Source organism: Pelodiscus sinensis, chromosome 2 (genome assembly GCF_052426305.1).
Source record: "Pelodiscus sinensis isolate ZL-2025 chromosome 2, ASM5242630v1, whole genome shotgun sequence".
NCBI classification, from domain to species: domain Eukaryota; kingdom Metazoa; phylum Chordata; order Testudines; family Trionychidae; genus Pelodiscus; species Pelodiscus sinensis.
In genome coordinates, this window is record NC_143053.1 from 233,155,574 (window position 1) to 233,177,328 (window position 21,755).

General features: G+C 39.8%; 1 protein-coding gene across 3 annotated transcripts in view; it reads right to left on the bottom strand.

Annotated features, from left to right (window-relative positions):
• Positions 1 to 717: 717 nt before the first annotated feature.
• The window catches only part of NRP1 (neuropilin 1), a 168,718-nt gene continuing 147,680 nt past the window's right edge, over positions 718 to 21,755 (bottom strand). For all 3 annotated transcript variants that reach the window (XM_006120737.5, XM_089776768.1, XM_075922674.2), the window contains 6 exons: positions 20,721 to 20,780; positions 11,839 to 11,976; positions 7,501 to 7,772; positions 6,927 to 7,020; positions 4,991 to 5,047; positions 718 to 3,457 (listed from right to left, as the gene is read on the bottom strand). In XM_006120737.5, the coding sequence (XP_006120799.1) occupies positions 3,165 to 3,457; positions 4,991 to 5,047; positions 6,927 to 7,020; positions 7,501 to 7,772; positions 11,839 to 11,976; positions 20,721 to 20,780 (914 nt within the window). In that variant the 3' untranslated portion in view covers positions 718 to 3,164. The remainder of the gene's footprint in view (positions 3,458 to 4,990; positions 5,048 to 6,926; positions 7,021 to 7,500; positions 7,773 to 11,838; positions 11,977 to 20,720; positions 20,781 to 21,755) is intronic.

Below are 21,755 nucleotides of genomic sequence, written 5' to 3' on the forward strand. Positions count from 1 at the left end.
ATTCAGATTAGACCAAGATCAGGAGTTGAATCAAGATCCATTGAAATAAGTGGACTGGATCAGGCTCCCCAAATTTGGATTTCTTCTATAAGGAGATACACGCATGTGAGTTAATGGAATGTACGTGTTCTTATCTAAGGAAGAGCAGACCCTAATGCAATCAGATTGCACTACTTTGATGCAAGTACAGTGAGAACAATTTTGAAAAACATCTTCTTTGGATAATTAACTAGCTGCCTTGATACCAATATGGTTAGATTTCACCATATGAGTTGGACATGACAGGTAACAATCCTGGCCCCACTGGAATCTGTGGGAGCTTTGCCAGTAATTTGACGGACAGGATTTCACCCTAAGGGTGTGTCTAGACTACATGCCTCCTTCGACGGAGGCATGTAGATTAGCGGGATCGGAAGAGGGAAATGAAGCCGCGATTAAAATAATCGCGGCTTCATTTAAATTTAAATGGCTGCCCCGATCTGCCGATCAGCTGTTTGTCGGCAGATCGGGGGAGTCTGGACGCGATGCCCCGACAAAGAAGCCTTTCTTCATCGACACAGGTAAACCTGGTTTCACGAGGCTTACCTGTGTCGATGAAGAAAGGCTTCTTTGTCGGGGCATCGCGTCCAGACTCCCCCGATCTGCCGACAAACAGCTGATCGGCAGATCGGGGCAGCCATTTAAATTTAAATGAAGCCGCGATTATTTTAATCGCGGCTTCATTTCCCTCTTCCGATCTCGCTAATCTACATGCCTCCGTCGAAGGAGGCATGTAGTCTAGACACACCCTAAGTCTCTACCTTTTGAGGGCTTTCTGCCTTTTGTATGTTCCTAAAGGAGTTCATAGCATGAGTAACTAATAGGGGTTTTTTTTTTTTTTACTTTGTCTGATCATAAAATACTTATATTTTCTCATCCCCACTGCCCTGTTACCAGGATACTCATGGATTTTCTGCAAGACTTTCTGGGATCTCATTAAGACTGGTTGAATAATATACTTGGAACCATATATCTGATGAATATTGATTAAATCTATCACTTAGATTATTCAGGGTTAGATTGAGGCCCTACTTAGTACAGACATGGAGATACTGCATAGCTGCCCTGTAGAAGCAGCATTGGGAAAGAAATACAGGTCATAAAATTCACAATTCTTTCCCTGGTTCCACTTTGCTCCAAGGAGGAAGCAAATTACTGCAGTGCTTTACTGGCACTCACTTCTCCCCACACTTCGTGTTGAAATATCTCCACTGGATGGTACATTAAGGGAATATCAAATCAAAGTTCTGCCCACTGCCACTCCTCTTCACCACTCTTCATACACTTGCTTGTGAGGAAGAGCTTGCCCACTTCTATCAGGAATGGTGATTAGCCCAGCCATGAACGGGCTATGAGGATGGTATTTGCTTGCCTTACTCCCCTACCTGGATACTGAAGAGCAGTGCCAATCTTGCCCTCAATAACAAATTTCTTTGTATCTTCTTGGACCAGCTGCATAAGTTGCTATTAATTGCAGAACAGTTTTGTGAATATTTTTTTTACATTATTCAACCAGCTGTATCTATCACTACTTCCAAACAGATGAGGCTACCAGAAAGCTGTGTGCACTATAAAGAGTGTTGCTTACTTACTTGTAGCCAACAGCCAAAAGATCCTAGACACTATTTGATATAACCTGGTCTAAGTTCTCATGTTCTATGTACAGTGTGGGATCTTATTTGCCCTCAGTATCCATGGATAACTCTGATTAGCACAAATACATACACCCACTTCAAGGGGAGATTAGAACCTAGGGAGAGGAATGTTTCTTGTTTTGGGGGTGGTCTTTCAATTAAGACATTCTTAATCATTTCCCCAACTTAACTGTCTATTAATAGGCATCTTGGATTGGGTAAAAGACATATTTCATGACTAAGGAAAAAGGATACTGTCACTTTATGCTGTTAACAAGAAACCCAAAGCTCGACTTTGGAGAGTTAAATTTTTCCCTTATGTTTTTTTAACACAAAGTCTAGTAAAATCCTTTGCCATTACCAGCAAGTTTTAAAGCTGCAATTTTCTTTCCTTTACAATGGCAAATGCTTATGCAATCTACTCAGAGAAAAAGAGAGAGAGAGAGAGAGAGAGAGAGAAAGAGCGAGCTTACATTTGAAAATACATTCTATATGAAAGAATGATAAAAGGGAATATTGCAGCTTTATACAAAAGGGTCAAGAGACATGAAATTGAAATACAGAAAGCAGAACAATCAAGCTAAGTTGCCAAATATGATTAGCCCTTGCCTTTCTGAGGCTACTTTCTACACTAAAATATACTTTCTTTTTAGTCAGTGAGCCACCAGAGTATGATTAAAGACAAGGGCTTTAGCTGGAGGGAAACAGCGCTGTAGTTAATGTTAACACAATGAGAAGCAGTACAAACAAAAAGGCACTTGAGAGGACATACACTAGCCAGTGCCACGGACTTTTTGTTTAGATTCTAGGCAGTACACTCGGTTGCCAGTTGTGTCTGATGATGGCACATATTCTTGTATGGAATTCACAAGCACAAAGTTTAGTACAACACTGAAAAACATCAATCAAATTTGACCGTATTGCTTCATAAACAGAGCTGACACACTATATCAGTACTGATGCTATAGTACTTTTCAAAAACACCCTACCCCTTCTTTGCCTACGCACAACACGAGCAATTATACACAAAATACGGGTGCAGGAGTCCACTAAATTGCCATTACTCCAATATTTTCGGGGCACTGAGCTACAGACAGCATGTCCACCAAAAGGACCCCACTGAATACACTTTGTGACAGCATCTTGGATTTTGTACAATAAAAATAAAACTACCCATAAAAGAAAAACAAGAGAGAAGGAAAAAAAGAAAGACAAAATGAACTATAAGTCAATCATACTTGGTCTCAACACCAGCATTTGATTATTCCAAATAAAACCAACAGGAAAAGCAGACTGTACATGATTCAGATTAACACAGATTATTGTCCATGTTTATCAGTTACACTCATTGAAGCTCCTGAGAAAAGCTTGGCTCAGCGTCAACGCACTTTTCAGCCTATACAGTAAAAGAAGATAGACAGTTCCCCAGCACAATCAAGATATGTCCTTCCATTCCAATTCTCTTGAAACTTCTTAAGTCACTTTTTACTTTCATGCTTCCGAATAAGAATTCTGTGTGTTTAGTTTATCTTTTTTTAATTTTACACCATCCACAAGTTCAAAATTGTAATTCTCCAGTGCAGATAAGTTTCTGTCTGACATTCCATTGTGCCAACAAGCACAATATAAGACCACTCCGCAGATGGCTCCTAAAAGTACCCCTAATGCACTCATGGCTATAATAGTAATAAGAATGGGATCTAGGGTCTTCAGCACATTGCCTTGCTTCCTGGCGACATTATCATTGTAGTGGTCTTCATTCTCAGGATTCTGAGGAGTAAACCCTGAAATAGAATAAATAATTCCAGGACTGAATATAATAATGAGGCTTAGAATGCACTGGTTATTTTGTGAATAGAAGTGAGGGTTGGAGGAAGAATAGCTAGATTTTGACAAAACTCAATGAATAGTTTGAAAACTCGACTTCTTTGGGACAATAATTTTAAGGTAAAATCTACAAAATGGCCCTGGTTGATACTATTTCAAGTTGTACTCTTTATCTCTGAGTTTGCTATTGCTCATTGAGGGTACATCTACACAGCAGCATTATTTTGGAATAACTGACATTATTCCTAAGTAACAAAGAGAGGGTCTACACTGCAAGCCATTATTTCAAAATAATGGCGAGCTGGAGGACTTTTTACTTTACCTCCTGTCACCCTCATTTCACAAGGAGTAAGGGAAGTTGAAAGAAGAGTGCTCTTCCTTCGACTTCCTGCTGCGTAGACAGCGCCAACAGCCAAATTAAGCCATTTCAACTTCAGCTACGCAATTGACATAGCTGAAGTTCTGTAGCTTAATTCGACTTTTGCCCTGCTGTGTGGACGTTCCGAGAGTCTTATTTTTCTCCCTCAAAATTTGAGTGAGGCAGTGGGTGTTACTGGTATCCAGTGTCAAGAAGATAGTGTTCTCTTGGACCCTTTCATCAGTATTTTGTCACTTTATAAAATTCAACTACTTTGGCTTCCAGAGATCAGAATCAGGCTCTGAGACAGGTACCAGAGAAAAAGCACTTGGCAGGGGAATTTGTTCTGCTTCCTTAAGTAAAATATTCAGTTAATGGCACAGCGACTTTCCCCATCTCTATCTGGATTTATCACAGAGATATGATGGGTCTATAAAACCTACTAACTTTATCATAAAAACTGAAAGATCTCTGGGTTAATCTTGCTTCCATTATTTCAATCAATAGTAACACTTTTATTGAATTCAGTGGAAGTAGGTTAGTCTCTTTGACTGCAAAATATGAGCATATTGGGGCTATCTATTATCAGGATAATATGGCACTTATGATACCTTTAATAAATATGTTGAGGGATCAACAGATTTAGAACTATCATTATTACTGCTGAAGAAAACTGTACTGCTTTGGGAGATTGGTCATAAAGTTACATTTTCAGTGCACTGAGAGAAGTTAGTAACCAGGAGAGTTTTTGAGCCTAATTACCTGTGTATGGCATGAACATAAATTATATTATTTCCTACTGCATTAGAGAACGCTTATACACAGGAAAATTCTAACCAGGCTTGCATTATATCGTGATATTGTGAGCTTTAGAATGAGAGATGTACCACTTTATGCTACTGTTCTTTACAATCTTACGTTCTTTTATTAGTTATACTTATTTAAAACCTCTTTAAATGTATTAGGTATATTTTATATTATGCAAAATATAAATGGCATCTACAGATAAATCATAAATATTCAATACTGTATATGATTATAGAATTTAATTTAGTGAAATAGGATGATAATATTCAAATTCACATGAAAATATGTCTTTTAATTTATTCCACTTTAACAAGACCATTTTTACCTGTTTGATTAATTTCTGAGTCTTCTTCATCTATTTCATTCTCCACATCAGTTGATTCTAATGAAGCAAAGAGAAATGACATTGATTATTAGGGTTACAAACACTGATTGACTCTCATGCTGGCAATAATGGTATTACAGATTTTTCTGTGTCAGAGTATCATTATGTCAGCTTGACAGAGCTGTTCATTACGATGGGTTCTGAAAATTAACGGAGGAAAAAGAAAGGTTTAAAAACTCCCCTCCGCCCAATCTTGGCACAGTTTTAGAGTTATCAGCAGGGGTTTTCTATGTCTGGGAAAGAGAAATCAGTATGAGAAATTAGCATCTCATTCATCGTATTTACAATTTTGGTGTCCAATTCTTCAACCCTTAATCAAAGAAGTAATACTTAATCACACGAGTAGTTCCACTGACTGCAGAGGGACTACTTGTGTGCAGAAGGGCTTCAGGATCAGGCTCTTGATTTGAACTCAAAGATCCAAATCACTTGACCAGCATCCAACTTGAATAACTAAACTGTGTGTATATTCAGGGAACTAGGGATTTATCCTCCCTAAGCCTACAGTGTGAGATAGGAGCTGCTGTACAGCTTGGCTTTATTGTTCTAGTGTACTGCCTAACATGGGGGAAGTTGCTGGTTTGTCCCAAACAACAATGCATGACACTGTGCAGCATGTCTCACACAACTGGATTCCACACTAGTTTGGGAGTATATAGCTCCTCAAATCCTGCCCCATCCTCTTGAAATGAAGCCACAGTGAATCTACCGCATGTATGTCTAACATGCTAACTGAGTTTTGTCCCCTGCTAATAGACACAGAGGAGAAGAGCCTACTGTAGTTTATGGTGTTAGCTCAAATGACAGATGTTGGGGCTCAAGGTCTGGGGTTCTATGCCCCATCCCCTATGGGTAGAGCAATTACTTAAGGCTCTTTAAGACAACAACATGGGGGCAGCTGGAATTGCAGCCAGAGTAACTTCAGAATGCTCTATCCATGGAATTATTAATGAATGGATTATCTAAAGACTGATCAGGAATTAAAGGTCTGAATTGTCCAGAGGCTCCCAGATATAACTATCCTCTTATCCCACCAAGAGGTTGAATGTGCTATGTTCTTACATCACTCAATATTCCACACCTCTAAAAGGAGGTAGTTAGAGGAACTGGGTACAACCACTGCTGACTTATAGATTTAGCAATTGAAAGGGCCAAGACAGATGTGATATATCTTGATTTTCATAAAGCATATGGTACAGTGCTTTGCAAAATCTTATCATAAATATTAATTCATATTGGCATTGGCAGGAACATTAAGTATGTGTTTTGAAAACTGACTAAAATACTATAAATAAATTGGAATGAAAATGCATTAAGCTTTAGGGAAGATGATTAGTAGGGCTGGACTGGGATCACTGTGAGAATCAGTCTTTACAATATATGAACTGATGAGTTAGAAGAAGGAGTAAACAGCATGTTCATGAAATTCACTGATCATACTAAAACGACTAGAATTCTGAACAGCAATAAGAATAAGAACAAAAGGGCCCAAAATATTAGCATGATGATCTAAAATGCCTTTTAATTTCTGTCTTCTTTGATTGTATGGTTGTTCTCCCCTTCTTTGGTTGTATGGTTTGATTGTATGATTGTATCGTTTGATGTTGGTATTTCAGAATTAGTCTATCCAAGATGGAGGCATGTACCATCTTGCTGCTGATCCTGCCATCCTTGAATTTATTGGGAGTTTTGCCTAAGTAAAGACTGAGGCAGTAGGCTACATCATAACCTTGTTTAGAGTGCAAAAATCTCACTATATTCAATAAAGAAATCAGTTGCATGATATAACCCTTTTTTTAGCAAAACAACAGCCATTAGAGCAGAATGAATACTGTTCTGGATGAGACTTTTGTGGTTTCCCGCTAGTTATACTTACTTTGGCAATTCTCTTGTGCTATACGGTTGTCAATATCAATGTCATCTACAGCAATTCCTCCATGTCCTTTTCCAATTTCTCCCTCGACAACAACCTGACAAAATCAGATAATTTCACATTGGCATTAGTATAAATGCCCAGTAACCATGTTCAGGAATTCTCAATTAGTATTTTAAAAAAGCATCAAGCTTAAATTCACATGATGTCACACGTGCATACACTTTGCTTGTTTTTAGTCAATATTTGTTGAATGACAATATTGCATTATGTAATTTCACACCTTTTCTAAGTGAACAATAGACTTAGTGAGTCTGAAGGTTTACAAAAGGTGACAGATGAATTGTAAAGCAGTTCATCTTGCCTTCTGCAACAAATTGCTTGTTTCACTGTCTTCTAGAATCCCATGAACTATGCCACTATTATTATTGTCACAGCAATAACATCCCATATGCAGCTACAATACTATCTACAAAAATTGATCCTTGACATTTTCTACTCTCTCATATGAAATATAGCCAGCACAGTCTCTCAGACCTTGGCTTTGTTACCCCAGAACAAATCCAACCAATCTTACCTGATAATGTTTCACAGACTTGTGAAGAAGGACGCGTCCTTCTTTCCAGCAGTTCCCTTGATGTCCACTCAGTGTCCATAGAACCTGATCATATTCATCTGGCTTTTGGTATCTCAATTTGATCTTCAGGGTGCCAACATGGGGCCCAGACATATGATACCAGAAAGTCATGCAGTGTGCAGAGTTCTGAGAGTAAATCAGAGGGCTTAGCAGCCGTGCAACCTTGCCTTTCTGGTTTTCGTCAGCTTGTGAGTAAATGAAATTGCCATCGCCTGTGTCACAATAACACTGTATTAGAAACAGTGACCAACTTTCATTTTTTGTTAGTCTAACAAACCACAATATTCCAAATCATTCTGTCCTCTTCCACATTTATCTGTCAAGAGTCACAGTGTTGAGCTAGACAGAGTAATTATGTCAGGAATTTTAAAAAATGCAGTAGCAATGTTTGTTAGTTGTAAATCACTGCTGATGACTTTCTGTAATTCACCATGATGAGTAAGTCTGATAGTGAACTGAACCATAGCACCATGGTTGATTTTCACTGCTGAGGCATGCAGAGGTCACTCGCAATTGTTCAGAAAAGGAAATTAAAACATGGCTTATTACAACGAGTGTTTTGTATTTCAGTGTGTGCCTACTAACAAGAGATATCCATAGTGCTAGGGCTAGGAATAAGTATGTCTTGGCTTGCCATACATTTACTGTGTGAATGGCTACTTTTTAAAAAATGTTGCAGGTTTTTTTTTAAGATGGGACAAACATAGAAGTATAAAATCATTTTGAATAACTATTGATAGACATCAGGAACTGAAATACAAACATTACTGCAGAAATGATTCAATGTAAAGCTGAATCCACAATAAATAATGTTTTGACAAATTGATTTCTCTAATTACTTGGTTGATTGCAGGGATGCATTTTGGTTGAATATATTTGTGTAAGATAGTCTTACAAAATATCAAAAATGTGGCTGGGATTTCCAAAGAGTGCAAGTGAGTTAGTTGTTTTAGGATTTGGGTGCCTTACTCACTTACGGTATGTCTACACTACAGAGAAGATTGAAGCTGCCGCTGTCAATCTTCCAGGGTTTGAATTAGTGGGTCTAGTGAAGACACACTAATTTGAACTGAGAAGGGTTTTCCAGTCGATGCCAGTAGTCCTGCTTCCATGAAAAATAAGGGAAGGTGAAGATAGAATGTGCTCCCTTTGACTTCCTGCAGTGTGGACAGTGCCAAAAGTCAAGTTAAGGTACTTTGACTTCAGCTACGTAATTAATGTAGCTGAAGTTGCATATTTTAATTTGACCTTATCGTATAGTGTAGATGTACTCTTATGCTTCTTTAGGAATCCCAGTCTTAATGACATTAAGGGAGGAGAACGTATAAATTTTGTTCAGTTGCAGTAACAAAATTTTACCAGTATGTTTCTTGTAATGTCCAACCAACAAAGAATTTAAATTTCCATCCAACAACAATTAGTCTATACACATACACAGTTATCAGATCAGACCTTCAGCTGATGTGAATCAGAAAATCTCTATGGATGTCAGTCATGTTATATCCATTTACACCAAACGAGGATCTGATTCATAATCCTTAAACCTCTAAAATAGATTCCTACAAATGTCTCAGGTGGCAGGACAATAAAACACATCCTGAAATCAGGTAACAATGCATTGTGATTGCAGATGAAGTTCTCAACATTGAAGAGATGCAAGTGGCATTTTACTCTCACTAGTACAAAGTGATTTTGAATATAGGAGGGAGAAAAGGAACAACAACAGGTTTAACACCTGTTAATAACACCTGTCATTAGGTAATCTGTGCCTGAGCACAGTTCTGGTTTTTAAACAAAAGAAAATAATTCTAAGGTTGTAGCAACTGAGTGTTTTGTTGATTTGTTGTAATGTAGTTCCAAACTGGTCCAATGGGGGCAGACCAGTTGTGCCACTCCACTCTTGGAAATATGCGAGGGAGGAGACAATAAAAGCTGAACCAGGAAGAAGGAAGAGCAGAGTGAGAACCAGGGGCTAAAGACAATTACATGGAGCAGGAGTGGCCAGAGGTTGGCTGCAGCAGCTGGTGCCCCAGGCGGGCAGTGCGATCGGTGCTCCCGCCTGCATGGCCATGATGTCATCATCAGGTGCCCGGGCCAGTGGCGCTCTAGGCAACTGCCTAGTTTGCTTAGGCTCACGGGCCGCCCCTGGCAGGGAGAGAACTGGTCTTTCTAATGTGACAAAGAGGTGTTTCTACTTTGATAGATTCATCAGTGTTCAGTCAGATACCCAGTGTAAAGGGGATGTACCACCGAATGAGCTTTGGAAGAGCTCTGCACAGGAGCCAGGATGAACCATAAGAAAATAATGTGAGTCATTCTCACTGCAGTGACGTGCTGTTAAGCTTCCCAGGCAAAGATTTCTGTGTCTGAATGTTCTTCCCAGTCCTCCCTTCTGTTCAAACTGCAACATATACATGTGCAAGTATGTCTATAGGGTGGTGATAAGGAAACCCTAGATTGGGGGGGGAGGGCAAGGGAGGTAGTGAAGGGAAATGACTAAAGAGTTAAAATAATGACTAGGTTGGGAAAACCAAGTCAGTCCAAAATATAATATGGAGGTTCAAAGACTTATTCAGATGAGGCTCACATACTACATGTGTATGCTGAAGTCATGGCCTTGCAGTCTTAAAACATTTGCTTCAGGGTGGGGGCTCCTGAAGTGAAAATAACTTCAGTGGAGTTACTCCAGATATATACATGTGAAAATGAGAGCAGAATGTGACTCAAAATGGCCAAACATTTCTCTCACAATATATAAAGATCTCTAGAATAAACATTGCCTAACTTTGTGACTTCAGATACTGATCAGCTTTGTTGAGCACTGTAGTTCTGTGGAGCTACACTGCTCGATAGTAATCTGCCTACATAACCATTTTGTAGCTGCTGCTTACTAGATGGCAAGCAAGGCAGGGGGGAAACCACCTATGAGTCAGAAAGGAAATGTAGGAAATCTTTTTTTGTGATGCAGTAGGAGGGAGGGAAATGGCCTTCAGGACACCAACATGGAAACTTCTCAAGGCTAGCTACTGGAAATAAAAAAGTCTCTGTAATAGCAGAATTTTGTGGAAATAACACAATCTCATTTAAGAAATATCATTTTTTCAGCTCTAGACTGAAGACAAGTTTAGCCTCCATAATCTTTGGTAGCAAAGTGCATATATTTCTCATTTCCAGAATATTATTGTAGTGCTGGGTCAGGAACTCTGTCTTCGTTGTCTTAATTAGAGCTTTACTTATGCATGCCTTTTAGATTTTGTCAGTCTCTGGCTAACGTAGCTTTTAACCTCCTTTCAATGTCAGATCTTACTGAGCCATTTAACTTTACTTTGCATCAATTTTTCTACCATTACAGCCTTCATTTCAGTTAACTGCGTATAGTTAATTTGATGCCATTTATTTGTACAGTGCCATTTATAGTCAAAGTATTTTAAGTTTTTTTTCTAAAACTACAGTACTTGTCTCAAGATTCAATTGAAAGTGTCTCAGAATTTAAGGAGTCCAATTTTATCTAATTTCCTTGTCATTCTCATTAGGCAAAGGGGCTGCAAAAGTGGAAAGGGAGAATTCATTGTGAGTACATTTAATTAGTCTACACATATAAAAAGAGAACACTAAAACTAAAGATGGGCAGGTCATGAAATGCCCTCCCTTCTCTGGTGCTCATGTGTGTATTCTTTACCCTGCTAGGCTGAAACTCAAGTAAGGAGACACTTCTTGGAAAACGGTTTCTTAGCACCAGCCAATCAGTTCCTTGAGTGTTATTGCTTGGAGGAACCACATGTGTGGAGGGGGGATACCATTTGAGGTGGGTGGATGTTTGAAGAAGCCTTGGAAGTTACAATTATATCTTACATATGGCTCCTCTGGTAGATATATACCCATAAATATTAACAAGAATGCCTAAGTATTCATTCATGATTATATAAGGTGTCAAATAGCAATTACAGGTGAGTGACTGGATGGGAGAGTATTGCTGTAGTCACTTGACATCTTAGTGCCCCATAGGTAAGTTATCATCTGGGGGAATTGGGAGTGATTATTGTCTTCATTTCCTATAAAAAAGGTACACTGCTTTTGGGAGGCAGTATCATACTCTGGAGACCATGAGTGTAAGTCATGGCTTGGGTTAAGTAGGCCACAGCCTTCCTGAAAAGACATGTTTTAGAATGTAGGTTACTTCGCTTGATACAACAAAGTCATACAGTCTGGAAGATTCTCTGGCACTAAACAAATATCCATTTTCCATGAAAAGTGATTTCATCATGAACTCAGGATTACCTGAATGGTCTTGAATAGGCCCGGTTTTGCTAGTCAGAACTGACCACTTTAAATCCACTTGGCTGTCGTGTTCCCAGTGGCACAAAGTTTTGTGGGATCCCCAGCCAAATCCACAGTTGAAACCATATGCTGGCAACCCTGCAGGAACATGGCAAGATGAAGCAAGAAAAATGATATAATTTATCAATATAACTTTGATTTTTTTATTTAAGCAACAACAACCACCTACCTTGAATAGCTGATGGAGTAACCATTTCTACTAGATATTATGAGAAGCCCCTACAGATCAGAATTTCTGTGAAATAGCTGGGGTTTCTGAGATGTTTGGGTGGCAGGCACCGCACGGGGCTGCTGGGCCGCCCGGGGCAGGGACCGCGCATGCGCCATGTGCCCAGGACAGCACCACGCATTTGCCGGGTACTCGGGGGCTGCACATATGCCCGGGGGAGGCGCTAGGTGGGCATACATAAATGTCCCGGCGGGCGCCATGGCGCCTGCGGGCACCGCATTGGGGACCACTGGCTTAAGTAGTGAGTTAATGCCAATAATTATGTAGCTATTTTCTCCTGTTTTTATGGGTCAGACTATAGCAAGGAACCTTGCTCATTTAAAAGAGCCAACCACAATGTGGCTGGGGAATAAATCCACTGATCTATGTGTTGGTGCTAGTCTCTTCAACAAAAGGACTGGGATGAGAGACCAGTAAGCAGCATAGGCTCCATGAAATGTGGAGGATAGGGTGATGGAGCACCTGCTGCACAGTTCCACCTGGGAATCCAGCTGCAGCATGGTTCTTCCACATGCACCGACACAGGGCTTTGTAGGCAACATTTACATTAGAAGCTAGGGATGTGATTTGATGAGGGGATTACAAGCTAGGGGTGTAATTTGATTTTTCGGTACTCCTCAGTGAGCTAGCATGAGAATAAATAGCAATGAAACCCCGATGGCACTGGTGGAGGCATGGCAAGTACATTGGTGGCTACATTGCTATTTATACTTATGCTGGCTTCCTGTACTGTATACACAAGCATGGGAATCACACCCCTAACTCGTAGTGTAGTAATATCTTAGGCCAGTTAAGCCCTACAGATAGTTATGCCAATGGCTTTACATTAAAATGCAAGAATGATTTATTTCAACAGCATATACATGGTAACTGCCAACTCTCTGCCTACCCACATTATTATTCATAATGATATTTGTATTAAAAATGTACTTGAGAGTCATATGCCAAAGCCACAAAATGAGAATTTCTTAATTAGTGATGAGTGAACTGCATGGAGATTTGGTTTGGTTAATTCATCAAAAATTCAAGGATTTATCTATGCCTCTGAAGAGAGCTACAGAACTGGTATGAGGTTTTTAGCTGTTCTGATATAGATAGATAGATAGATAGATAGATAGATAGATAGATAGATAGATAGATAGATAGATAGATAGAAAGAATTTATTCACTTTGGCTGTGTCTACACTGGGCCACTTATTCCGGAAAATCAGCCGCTTTTCCGGAATAAGCTGCGAGCTGTCTACACTGGCCCTTGAATTTCCAGAAAAGCAATGATGCTCTACTGTACAAAATCAGCCACTATTCCGGAAAAACTATTCTGCTCCCGCTCGGGCATAAGTCCTTATTCCGGAACACTGTTCTGGAAAAGGGCCAGTGTAGACAGCCCAGTAGTCTTTTCCGGAAAAAAGCCCCGATAGTGAAAATGGCGATCGGGGCTCTTTTCCGGAAAAGCGCGTCTACATTGGCCACAGACGCTTTTCCGGAAAAAGGGCTTTTTCGGAAAAGCAGCCTGCCAATGTAGACGCTCCTTTTCTGGAAAAACTGAAAACGGAATAGTATTCCGTTTTAAGCATTTCCGGAAATTCATGCCAGTGTAGACACAGCCTTTGAATTTATGTGATCTGATTAACTCATCTCCTCTTCTAGACATTATCAAATAACTTTTGTTATAAGAGTTGTGGCTCAAAGAAGAGTCTGTTCCAATTGTCAGAAATTTTTGCTACTTGCTCATGCCAAAACATTTTGATCTGTATAATAGTGCACAATAAAATTTGAGTAACAACAACAACAAGTTAAAAATACAAATGAAAAGATTTGGGACCAACCTGGCTATAACAACACAGCATACAACTCTGTAGGAAAAGCTTTTTGGCAATTAAACAGTTCATAGGTTTAATAGCAAACAATGTCAGCATCTTTCAAACAATTTAGCCCACAAGATGGCAGCATTGAAATGGACAATTCAAAAATGGAAAGACAAATGTGGCCCATTGCCCACAAATTCAGTGTAAAAAAAGGGAAGTCTCGTATTATGCGGTTTAGTATGGTCAAGATGAGATCATATCTTGTTTTCAGGTTCCCTTCAACTCTGCCTGAAGGCTTAATACAACATAGTTTTCAATGGAAATTGGAATTTGAATGAATAGATTATACAAAAGATAGGGTAGAATTCTTTGCATTTCTGGTTTCCAAAAATTGTTTCTAAATCTGTTACATTCTGTCTTCTTTGGAAGAGAGGTTCGTCTGAAGCAATGAAAACTCACAGTTGAACAATTCCCCACTCTCAACAACACGACTTCTCAGAGGGCCAAATCCTGAAGTCATTACTCACTTTTGAGTCAGTCCTTGTTCAGGAAAAATTTCAGTTAACATCAGTGAAAGTTTTCTGCAGATAAGAACAGAGGGCCCCATTCTAGGGATGTTAAATTTAGATTAATTGGCTAATCGAATAGTCGATGCAATTTGCATCGACTATTTGATTTGTCGATAAGGGCACCGCCACCTTTGAAGTGTAGCAACAGCCCAAGGGCTATTACTACACTTCAAAGGGTAAAGTGCTGTGGGGAGCATGGGGCCAGTGGGGGACTCAAACAGTCCCCCGCTAACCTCGTGTTCTCTGTGGTGTTTCAAAGCGGCAGTACCGCATGGAACCCACGGCCAGCTTGGGACTTCCCTGCTAGCCTTGGGCTGCATGTGGTGTTTCAAAGCGGCAGACCCCCAGGCTCCACACAGCACTGCCACTTTGAAATGCCACATGCAGCCCAGGACCAGCATTTCAAAGTGGTAGCACCACATGGAGCCCAGGGTCTGGCCCCAGGCTCCACATGGCACATTTGCTTATCAGATAGTTGACTAGTCATTCACATCTCTATCCCATTCTCCCATCAATATCAACTTTGGGTCCTGAGCTGGGCTCCTTTTCATTCTCTAACGCTCACGGAAAGGCAAAGCAAATACAGTGCAATACCTGAGATATTACTGAGTTCCCCCTTTTTATATGAGCCACCCCGTTGAAAGGTACAGGAGGCAATTTCAGTTGGGGAACCCTTGGACCAATGGCTCCTAAAGGGTCCATGAAGAAATAACAGTGCTGGATTGTAGAAGACAGGCAAGAAAGATTCCTGATTCTGGTAGCTCCCCCCCCCCCCCAGGCTTTGTTTGGACTGTGAAGGTCCAAAGTCTGAAGGAGCAAAACCATTTGGCCCCGAGGAAAGAAAAAGAAACTCCACAAAATGAAACTAACTGAGTTTCCTTCCCCTCCATTAATTATTCCTACAGACAGTGGGGCCCTGAGTAAAGATAAAAGGAATTAGGGCCTAAAAGGAGACACTCAAAAGTCAACAGAAGTTTTGAAGGAAGAAAGTCATGATATAAAAGTCTTTAGATTAGCAAAATATGTCCTTTTGCAGTTAAAAGATGATTCAAGAGACAGTCGTATCACATGGTTGTGACATCACATCCATAAACTAGGACTTTAAAAAAAGTAGAAAAACTCTCAAATGACCTTTACCTTAATGAACACCAAAGCTTGTGACATCCCTCACAACATACAAACCATACTACAGGAAAACTGTGGTAGATGCAGCACATTGATCTGAAGCTATCACATAGTGCAAACAAATACAAAGAGACTGAGAAGACTGGGACTGTTTACCTAAGAAAGGAGACGAGGAACAGGGAACAAAATAACAGGAATGATGAAAGGTTAACTGATGATGCTTACTGGTTCTGGTTAACCAGTGGAGACTAACCTAACATTTAACCGGTTAACTGATTAATCAGGATTTTACACCACTACCGGATAACAGTAGGTCTAGCAAAAATTAGTTAATACTAAAAAAATGTGCTGTCCTTATTGTTTTCTCAAAAATTCTTCTGGTGCTAACACTTATTTCAGAAAAAAACAGAGCGGTAATGTGAGGGAAAGGCAAGACATATCAGCATGTTTACAAAACACCTTAATGTGAAAGTGAAAGAATGGGCATTAGGAGATTAGGAGTTAAAAAAGGCTCATAACACGAGAAATTGATATTTTAGCTATAGACTTGGCTGAGGAGCACCCAGTGTAGAGTTGCACTAGATCATGCTGTCAAAGGGCCTACAAAGGTGTTCTAGTAGCTAGAGGTAAACAACAGACATTCCCATAGGTACCCTATGTTGGCAGGTGGGAGAAAGGAAATGCAGACATTGCGGCACTGGCTCAATGCCACTGGACTACAGTGATCCTCTCAATATCAGTTAAGCAATCATTATATTTGCTATTTATCAACAGCATGAAGTAAAGTGGCCTTAGTGCAAATGCATATCTGGGCGTTTGTACTAGAATGAATTGATTATGTGCAACAGAATCCTCAATCTTTAACAATGAAGGTTTATGTGGTATGTAATTAAACCAATTTATTATATGTGGCAAAATCCCCAATCTTCAAAAATGTGGGTTTATGTGGTATGGAATTAAATCAATTTCTCCTTTTTAGAAAACAGCCAATGGCTGTACTTCTAGGCTACATCTTGCTCACAGCTGTATTCATTACTGCTAGTCATTTGAAAATCGAGCTGGGTGAGTTTCTTGCAAGTCAATTTATCTTTTCTTGGATACAGCCTGACATATTTCTACAGTTTCACAAACAGGAGGCAAGAAGGATCAGGCTGGCATTCAGGACCTAGAAAAACTCTTCATATATACTGTTTATGAGAAGTATCTGAACATTAAAATGGGAATTTATAAACAGAATTGGACCACTCCAATGCTGACATAATGGACCTGTTTCTCGTTTACAGGAAGGGACTTTCTACCATTCTGGCAGTGTATAGCAGCCTAAAACTGTGTGTAAATTATATTTTCACACACTTTAAGATTCTTTTACAGTACTATAGTGGTGTAAAGCTGCTTTAGTCTAAAGAGAATCAGACACATTATCTTAAAAGTATTTATTGTCATAGCCTTTAACCCCATTGTTTCCCTTAAAGTATCTTCTGTAAACCAGATTTTAGAGTTGCACGAAACAAAACATTTGGGCTGCATCCAGACTGGCATGATTTTGCACAAAAGTGGCTGCTTTTGCACAAAATCTTGCCATCTATCTACACTGGCTGCGAGTATTTGCGCAAGAACACTGACTTTGTAATGTACAAAATCAGTGTTTCTTGAGCAAATACTCTGACGCTCCCGCTTAGGGATAAGCCCTCTTAAGCAAGTATTCTTGCGCAAGAAAGCCCGATGGCTAAAATGGCCGTCGGAGCTTTCTTGCACAAGAGAGCGTCTACACTGGCACAGATGCTTTTCCACAAAAGCAAATCTTTTGCGCAAAGGCACATGCCAGGATAGACGCTCTCTTGTGCAAATACTTTTAACGGAAAAACTTTTCTATTAAAAGTATTTGCGCAAAATCATGCCAGTCTAGACGCAGCCAAGATGTATTGATGTTCCTGAGTTACACCTGCTGAGCACATATAATGCAAATGCACAGCTTGGTTTATGTATAAATAGGGAAGAGTTGAGCATGCCACTCTTCCAATCAATTCCTTGCTACTGAAAAAAGCATGTTTAAAAAAAGCTGGATGGACAAGGTGCAGGAACAGCATTTGTCAAGTGAAGGAAGGATTGTCACTGGCAGGTGTGTGGGTGGCTCCATACTTTTCAAGTTTTACAAGCAGTTTAGATCTTCTCCTAAGAAAGTTCAAACATTAAAACATTTTTAATATTACTCTTTTTTCTAACTTCCTCAAGACTCTCATGCTACGCCTAGACTGCAACCTTCTTGTGCAATAAGCTTTTTTCAGAAGTGATCTTCTGCAAAAACGTCTTGCGCAAGAGAGTATCCACACTGCAAAAACACATCGAAAAAGTGATGCACTTTTGCACAAGAGAGCGTCCAGACTGCCTGGATGTTCTCTCACAAGTAAGCAGTGATTGCTATGGACAGAATGGCCACCAGGGCACCTGTGCTTTTTTCTCTTCCCTCTTCTTGCTCAAAACCCCCACTTCTCCATCCACACATGCCTTTTTGCACAAGAGCTCTTGCGCAAAAAAGTGTTCTTCCTCATACAATAAGGATTACCAATTGTGCAAAAGCCGTTCTGATCTTTCGATTTATACGCTTAAGGTGCGGATGCTCCATGAGTTTTTGCGGAAAGAAACCAGCTGTTTTTCTGCAAAAACTCTGTAGTGTAGACATAGCCTCAGACATAGCCAGTAGTCTATGGCAAAAGATGCATTGATTTAAATAGAACCAGGATTGAATCTGAGGGCTCAGTCATATGTATGAATTGACACTTGGGGAGGTGAGGAGAGAAGGTGGAGAGAGGTGTCTCTATGCCACTTCCCCAATGGTCAGTAGAGGCCAAAGAAAGGTCCCTGGAATAGATTAGACTGGCTTCAAGGCTAGTTTAAATTACACTGCTGCAACCAGCAGCTACAGAGGCTGGGGATCTGGCTAGGGATCTTATACTCTGCCTGATCCTGTCCTGCCCAAACTCACTCATTCCCTTTCTGCCTTATGCTGATCCTTATGACAGAAGGAATGGGTGCAAACCCACATATATTGGCTTCATGTCACTAGAGGATTCCCCAGTGTTAGCGAGTATGCTCAGCTGGCTGGCCCTTTAAAAGGATGTCTTGCACTGAAGCAGTGCAAAAATTCTGGAACTTTTGTTTTTATTTATCAATATTTTTCAGGGGCCATCACTAATTTATTTGGATGCCTTTGTCTATCAGGCTTTGCAATGTGTTGCCACATGGAGAGCTGGAGTTTGGGATCAGAATTTATTCCTTATGTCCTGGGAGGAAGCAGTGCCTGGAGACACAAGTGACTCTGACTGAACAATGCAGGGAAATAACATTGGCAAACTCAAAAGGGTGCCTCAGATCAATGTCTTTAGCTGGAAAAAAAGCTGGCTCATCACAAGGCAGGTAAAGGCAGTGCTAGGGGAATTACAGAAAGACAATAAAGAGATCCCGAGAAACTCTCCCCTGTACTTGTCAAAAGTAGTCAGTCATATTATGGAACACTCCAACCATGCCAACAAGAGTCAGCATCACTTGCAAGTGGAGCTGTATGCAGAGTGGAAATTCCATTTTATGGAGGATTTTGAGATTTCCAAATTTGTTCTCATTCCAATTTGGCACAAAATAAAAAAAATCAAAATTCTCAGTGAAAGCAAAGTAAAAAAAACAATCACGTTGGCTTGGTTGGAATGTTTTGTTACAATAAATAATAGACAATAAAAATGTTAGAAAGGAAAAAGCAAAATGTTTTATTCTGAACATGTCCTAATGGGATGTTATGGAATCCTCCACCCCTCCCATTTTTTTAACTACAAAAACAAAATGGTGACAACTTTGCCACGATGTCACTAAGTGTTTTGATTTTGACAGAACAGCGCTTTCTGATGGATAGCTGCTTTGTCAAGCTTTTACTGACTAGCTCTATTTGCAAGCTGGTTGTTCCCTCCAGTGAAGGTGGTACAGGAGCAGAGAGACAGAGTTTTCTGTCTTGAGCACCCATCTGGACTCAAAAGCAGGGTGATTCTCAGAATAATACATGCTAACAAATGTTTAGGACAAGAGCCATACATTCTGAAGTAGGGGAAAGTTGTCACCGCTGCAGCATGGGAATTCAGAAATTAAGAATAGAAACTAATTCTAAACTAAGTCAATTTTGTTTCTTAATCAGATCAACAATGTCCTTAAAGAAACATTTTAATTATTAACACAATTCTTTTTTGCTTAAAGCAATGCCTGATAGTGTTTTATTGTGGAGGAAACACTTGTGTATACACATACACACCCTGTTCATAAATTACATCAGAGACTGTGCCTGGCTGCACTTTACTAAAGGAAATGGGAGTAACTGAACATTGACCTCCTCCCCAACCCACAATTATTAATGCAGAGCATTTAGAATTGCTGTTTATACTTTAGGAGTTTGTTTGTTTTTTTTTAAATTGTACAGGATATTAAAAATGACCAGAACTCAAATGCTGTTGAAACCTGGCATATGAAGTGAGTGAGGGGAGAGTGGCAAATGAAAGATTGTTAGCTATCGTATCGATTAAGGAAAGATGACTTGCTGCCAGAGACAGTTCCTTTCTTCTTAGTGCAAGATTATGGTAGTAGCTTATATAACTCCATTTTGAGAGTGCTTGCTAGAAAATAATATTGTAAGCTTGCCAACTCTGTGGTGGAGAAAACTGGCAAACTTTGTCTTGGCTTTGCAGAATTGCAAAGGATGTCAATAGTGAATCTGCTTTGTGTCTGTTTGTTTTTTCCTTTGGAGTTTGCAAACACACTGTGTCATGCATATGCTGCATTTAAAGGGAATTTGTGGTGTGATTAAGTTAGTTTAGTTTATAACTACTATTGTTACCATTAGGCATTTGCAGAAGGAAATCTTGTTGTCTACTGCATATACATGTGGATGAAAGGAGTTAAATATTTACTGTACAAAGGTCAGAGACCAGATGCGTCTTTACTTCAGAGACTTTTAGGTAATAGAAAGCCAGGAACTGCTGCAATTCATTATTTTTGTCTTTGGCATGAGATGGGGTAAGGAATTTACTATGTTTTTAATGAGAAGATTTATTTTTTTACCTGGCTGTAATGTACTGTCTATTACTGTCGGCTTTTCTGTAGTCAGCACTGTAGTACCACCTGAAAAATAAAGTATACATGGTATAACACATGAAACAGGACAGTAAGGCACAATGATTATTAGGAAGTTTCTAAATATACATGTAAAATATTGCTGAGATGTATGTCTGGCTAAGCACATAAATATGTGAATATGCATGAATAAATCACACACACACATACATATAGAGAGATTGGGTTTCCTTTACCAGCAAGAGAATTACAGAAAATACAATAAAAGCAGCATATATGTAGAATTTCATATCTAAGAAACCCTTTACAAACACTAATTTATGCTCACAACACACACTGTGATTGTCCTCATTTTATGAATGGTGAAAATCAAGCAGAGAAATGAAGTAATTTACAGCAAATCAGTAGTAGAGCTGGGGATTAGGATTAAGAACTTCCTAAAACCTACCTCTGTGCTAACTCATCCATACTATTCTGCCTCCCAAATCAGTTAGGGAACCAAGTACATTTCCAGCAACTATAGCAGCCTTCCCCAGCATTGTCTTACACCTAAATTGTGAGAAGTGTTCACCTCAAAACTCAGCTCAGCTGGTTTTGAGCTAGAATCTGAGGCTATGTCTACACTGGCAGCTTCTTGCACAAGAACTCTTTTACTGAAAGCTTTATTGAAAAAGTTGTATATAAAAAGGCAGTACAGGGCAGTGGAAATAGGACACTGGACTGGGAACCAGGAGACCTAATTCTGTTCCCTCCCTGCAGTGGCCTGGCACTTTAGGGAAGACAGAAAGCTGCATCTTTGTGTTGGATGGTACTGACTGCTCCCTGCTGGCCAGTGTGGATGGTTGGGGCCATGACTTCATACCCTTCTGCCCTGAGAGGTATATTGGCTTGCAGTTCCTTGCTCCCTGGAGAGCAGGGACTGTATATTACTGGGATTGAACAAGGAGTCTGTTTTTGGTCATTCCTTCTTTCCCTCAGTGCACAGACTGGGCACCTGTGTCACTCACGGTCTGCTCCTAAATT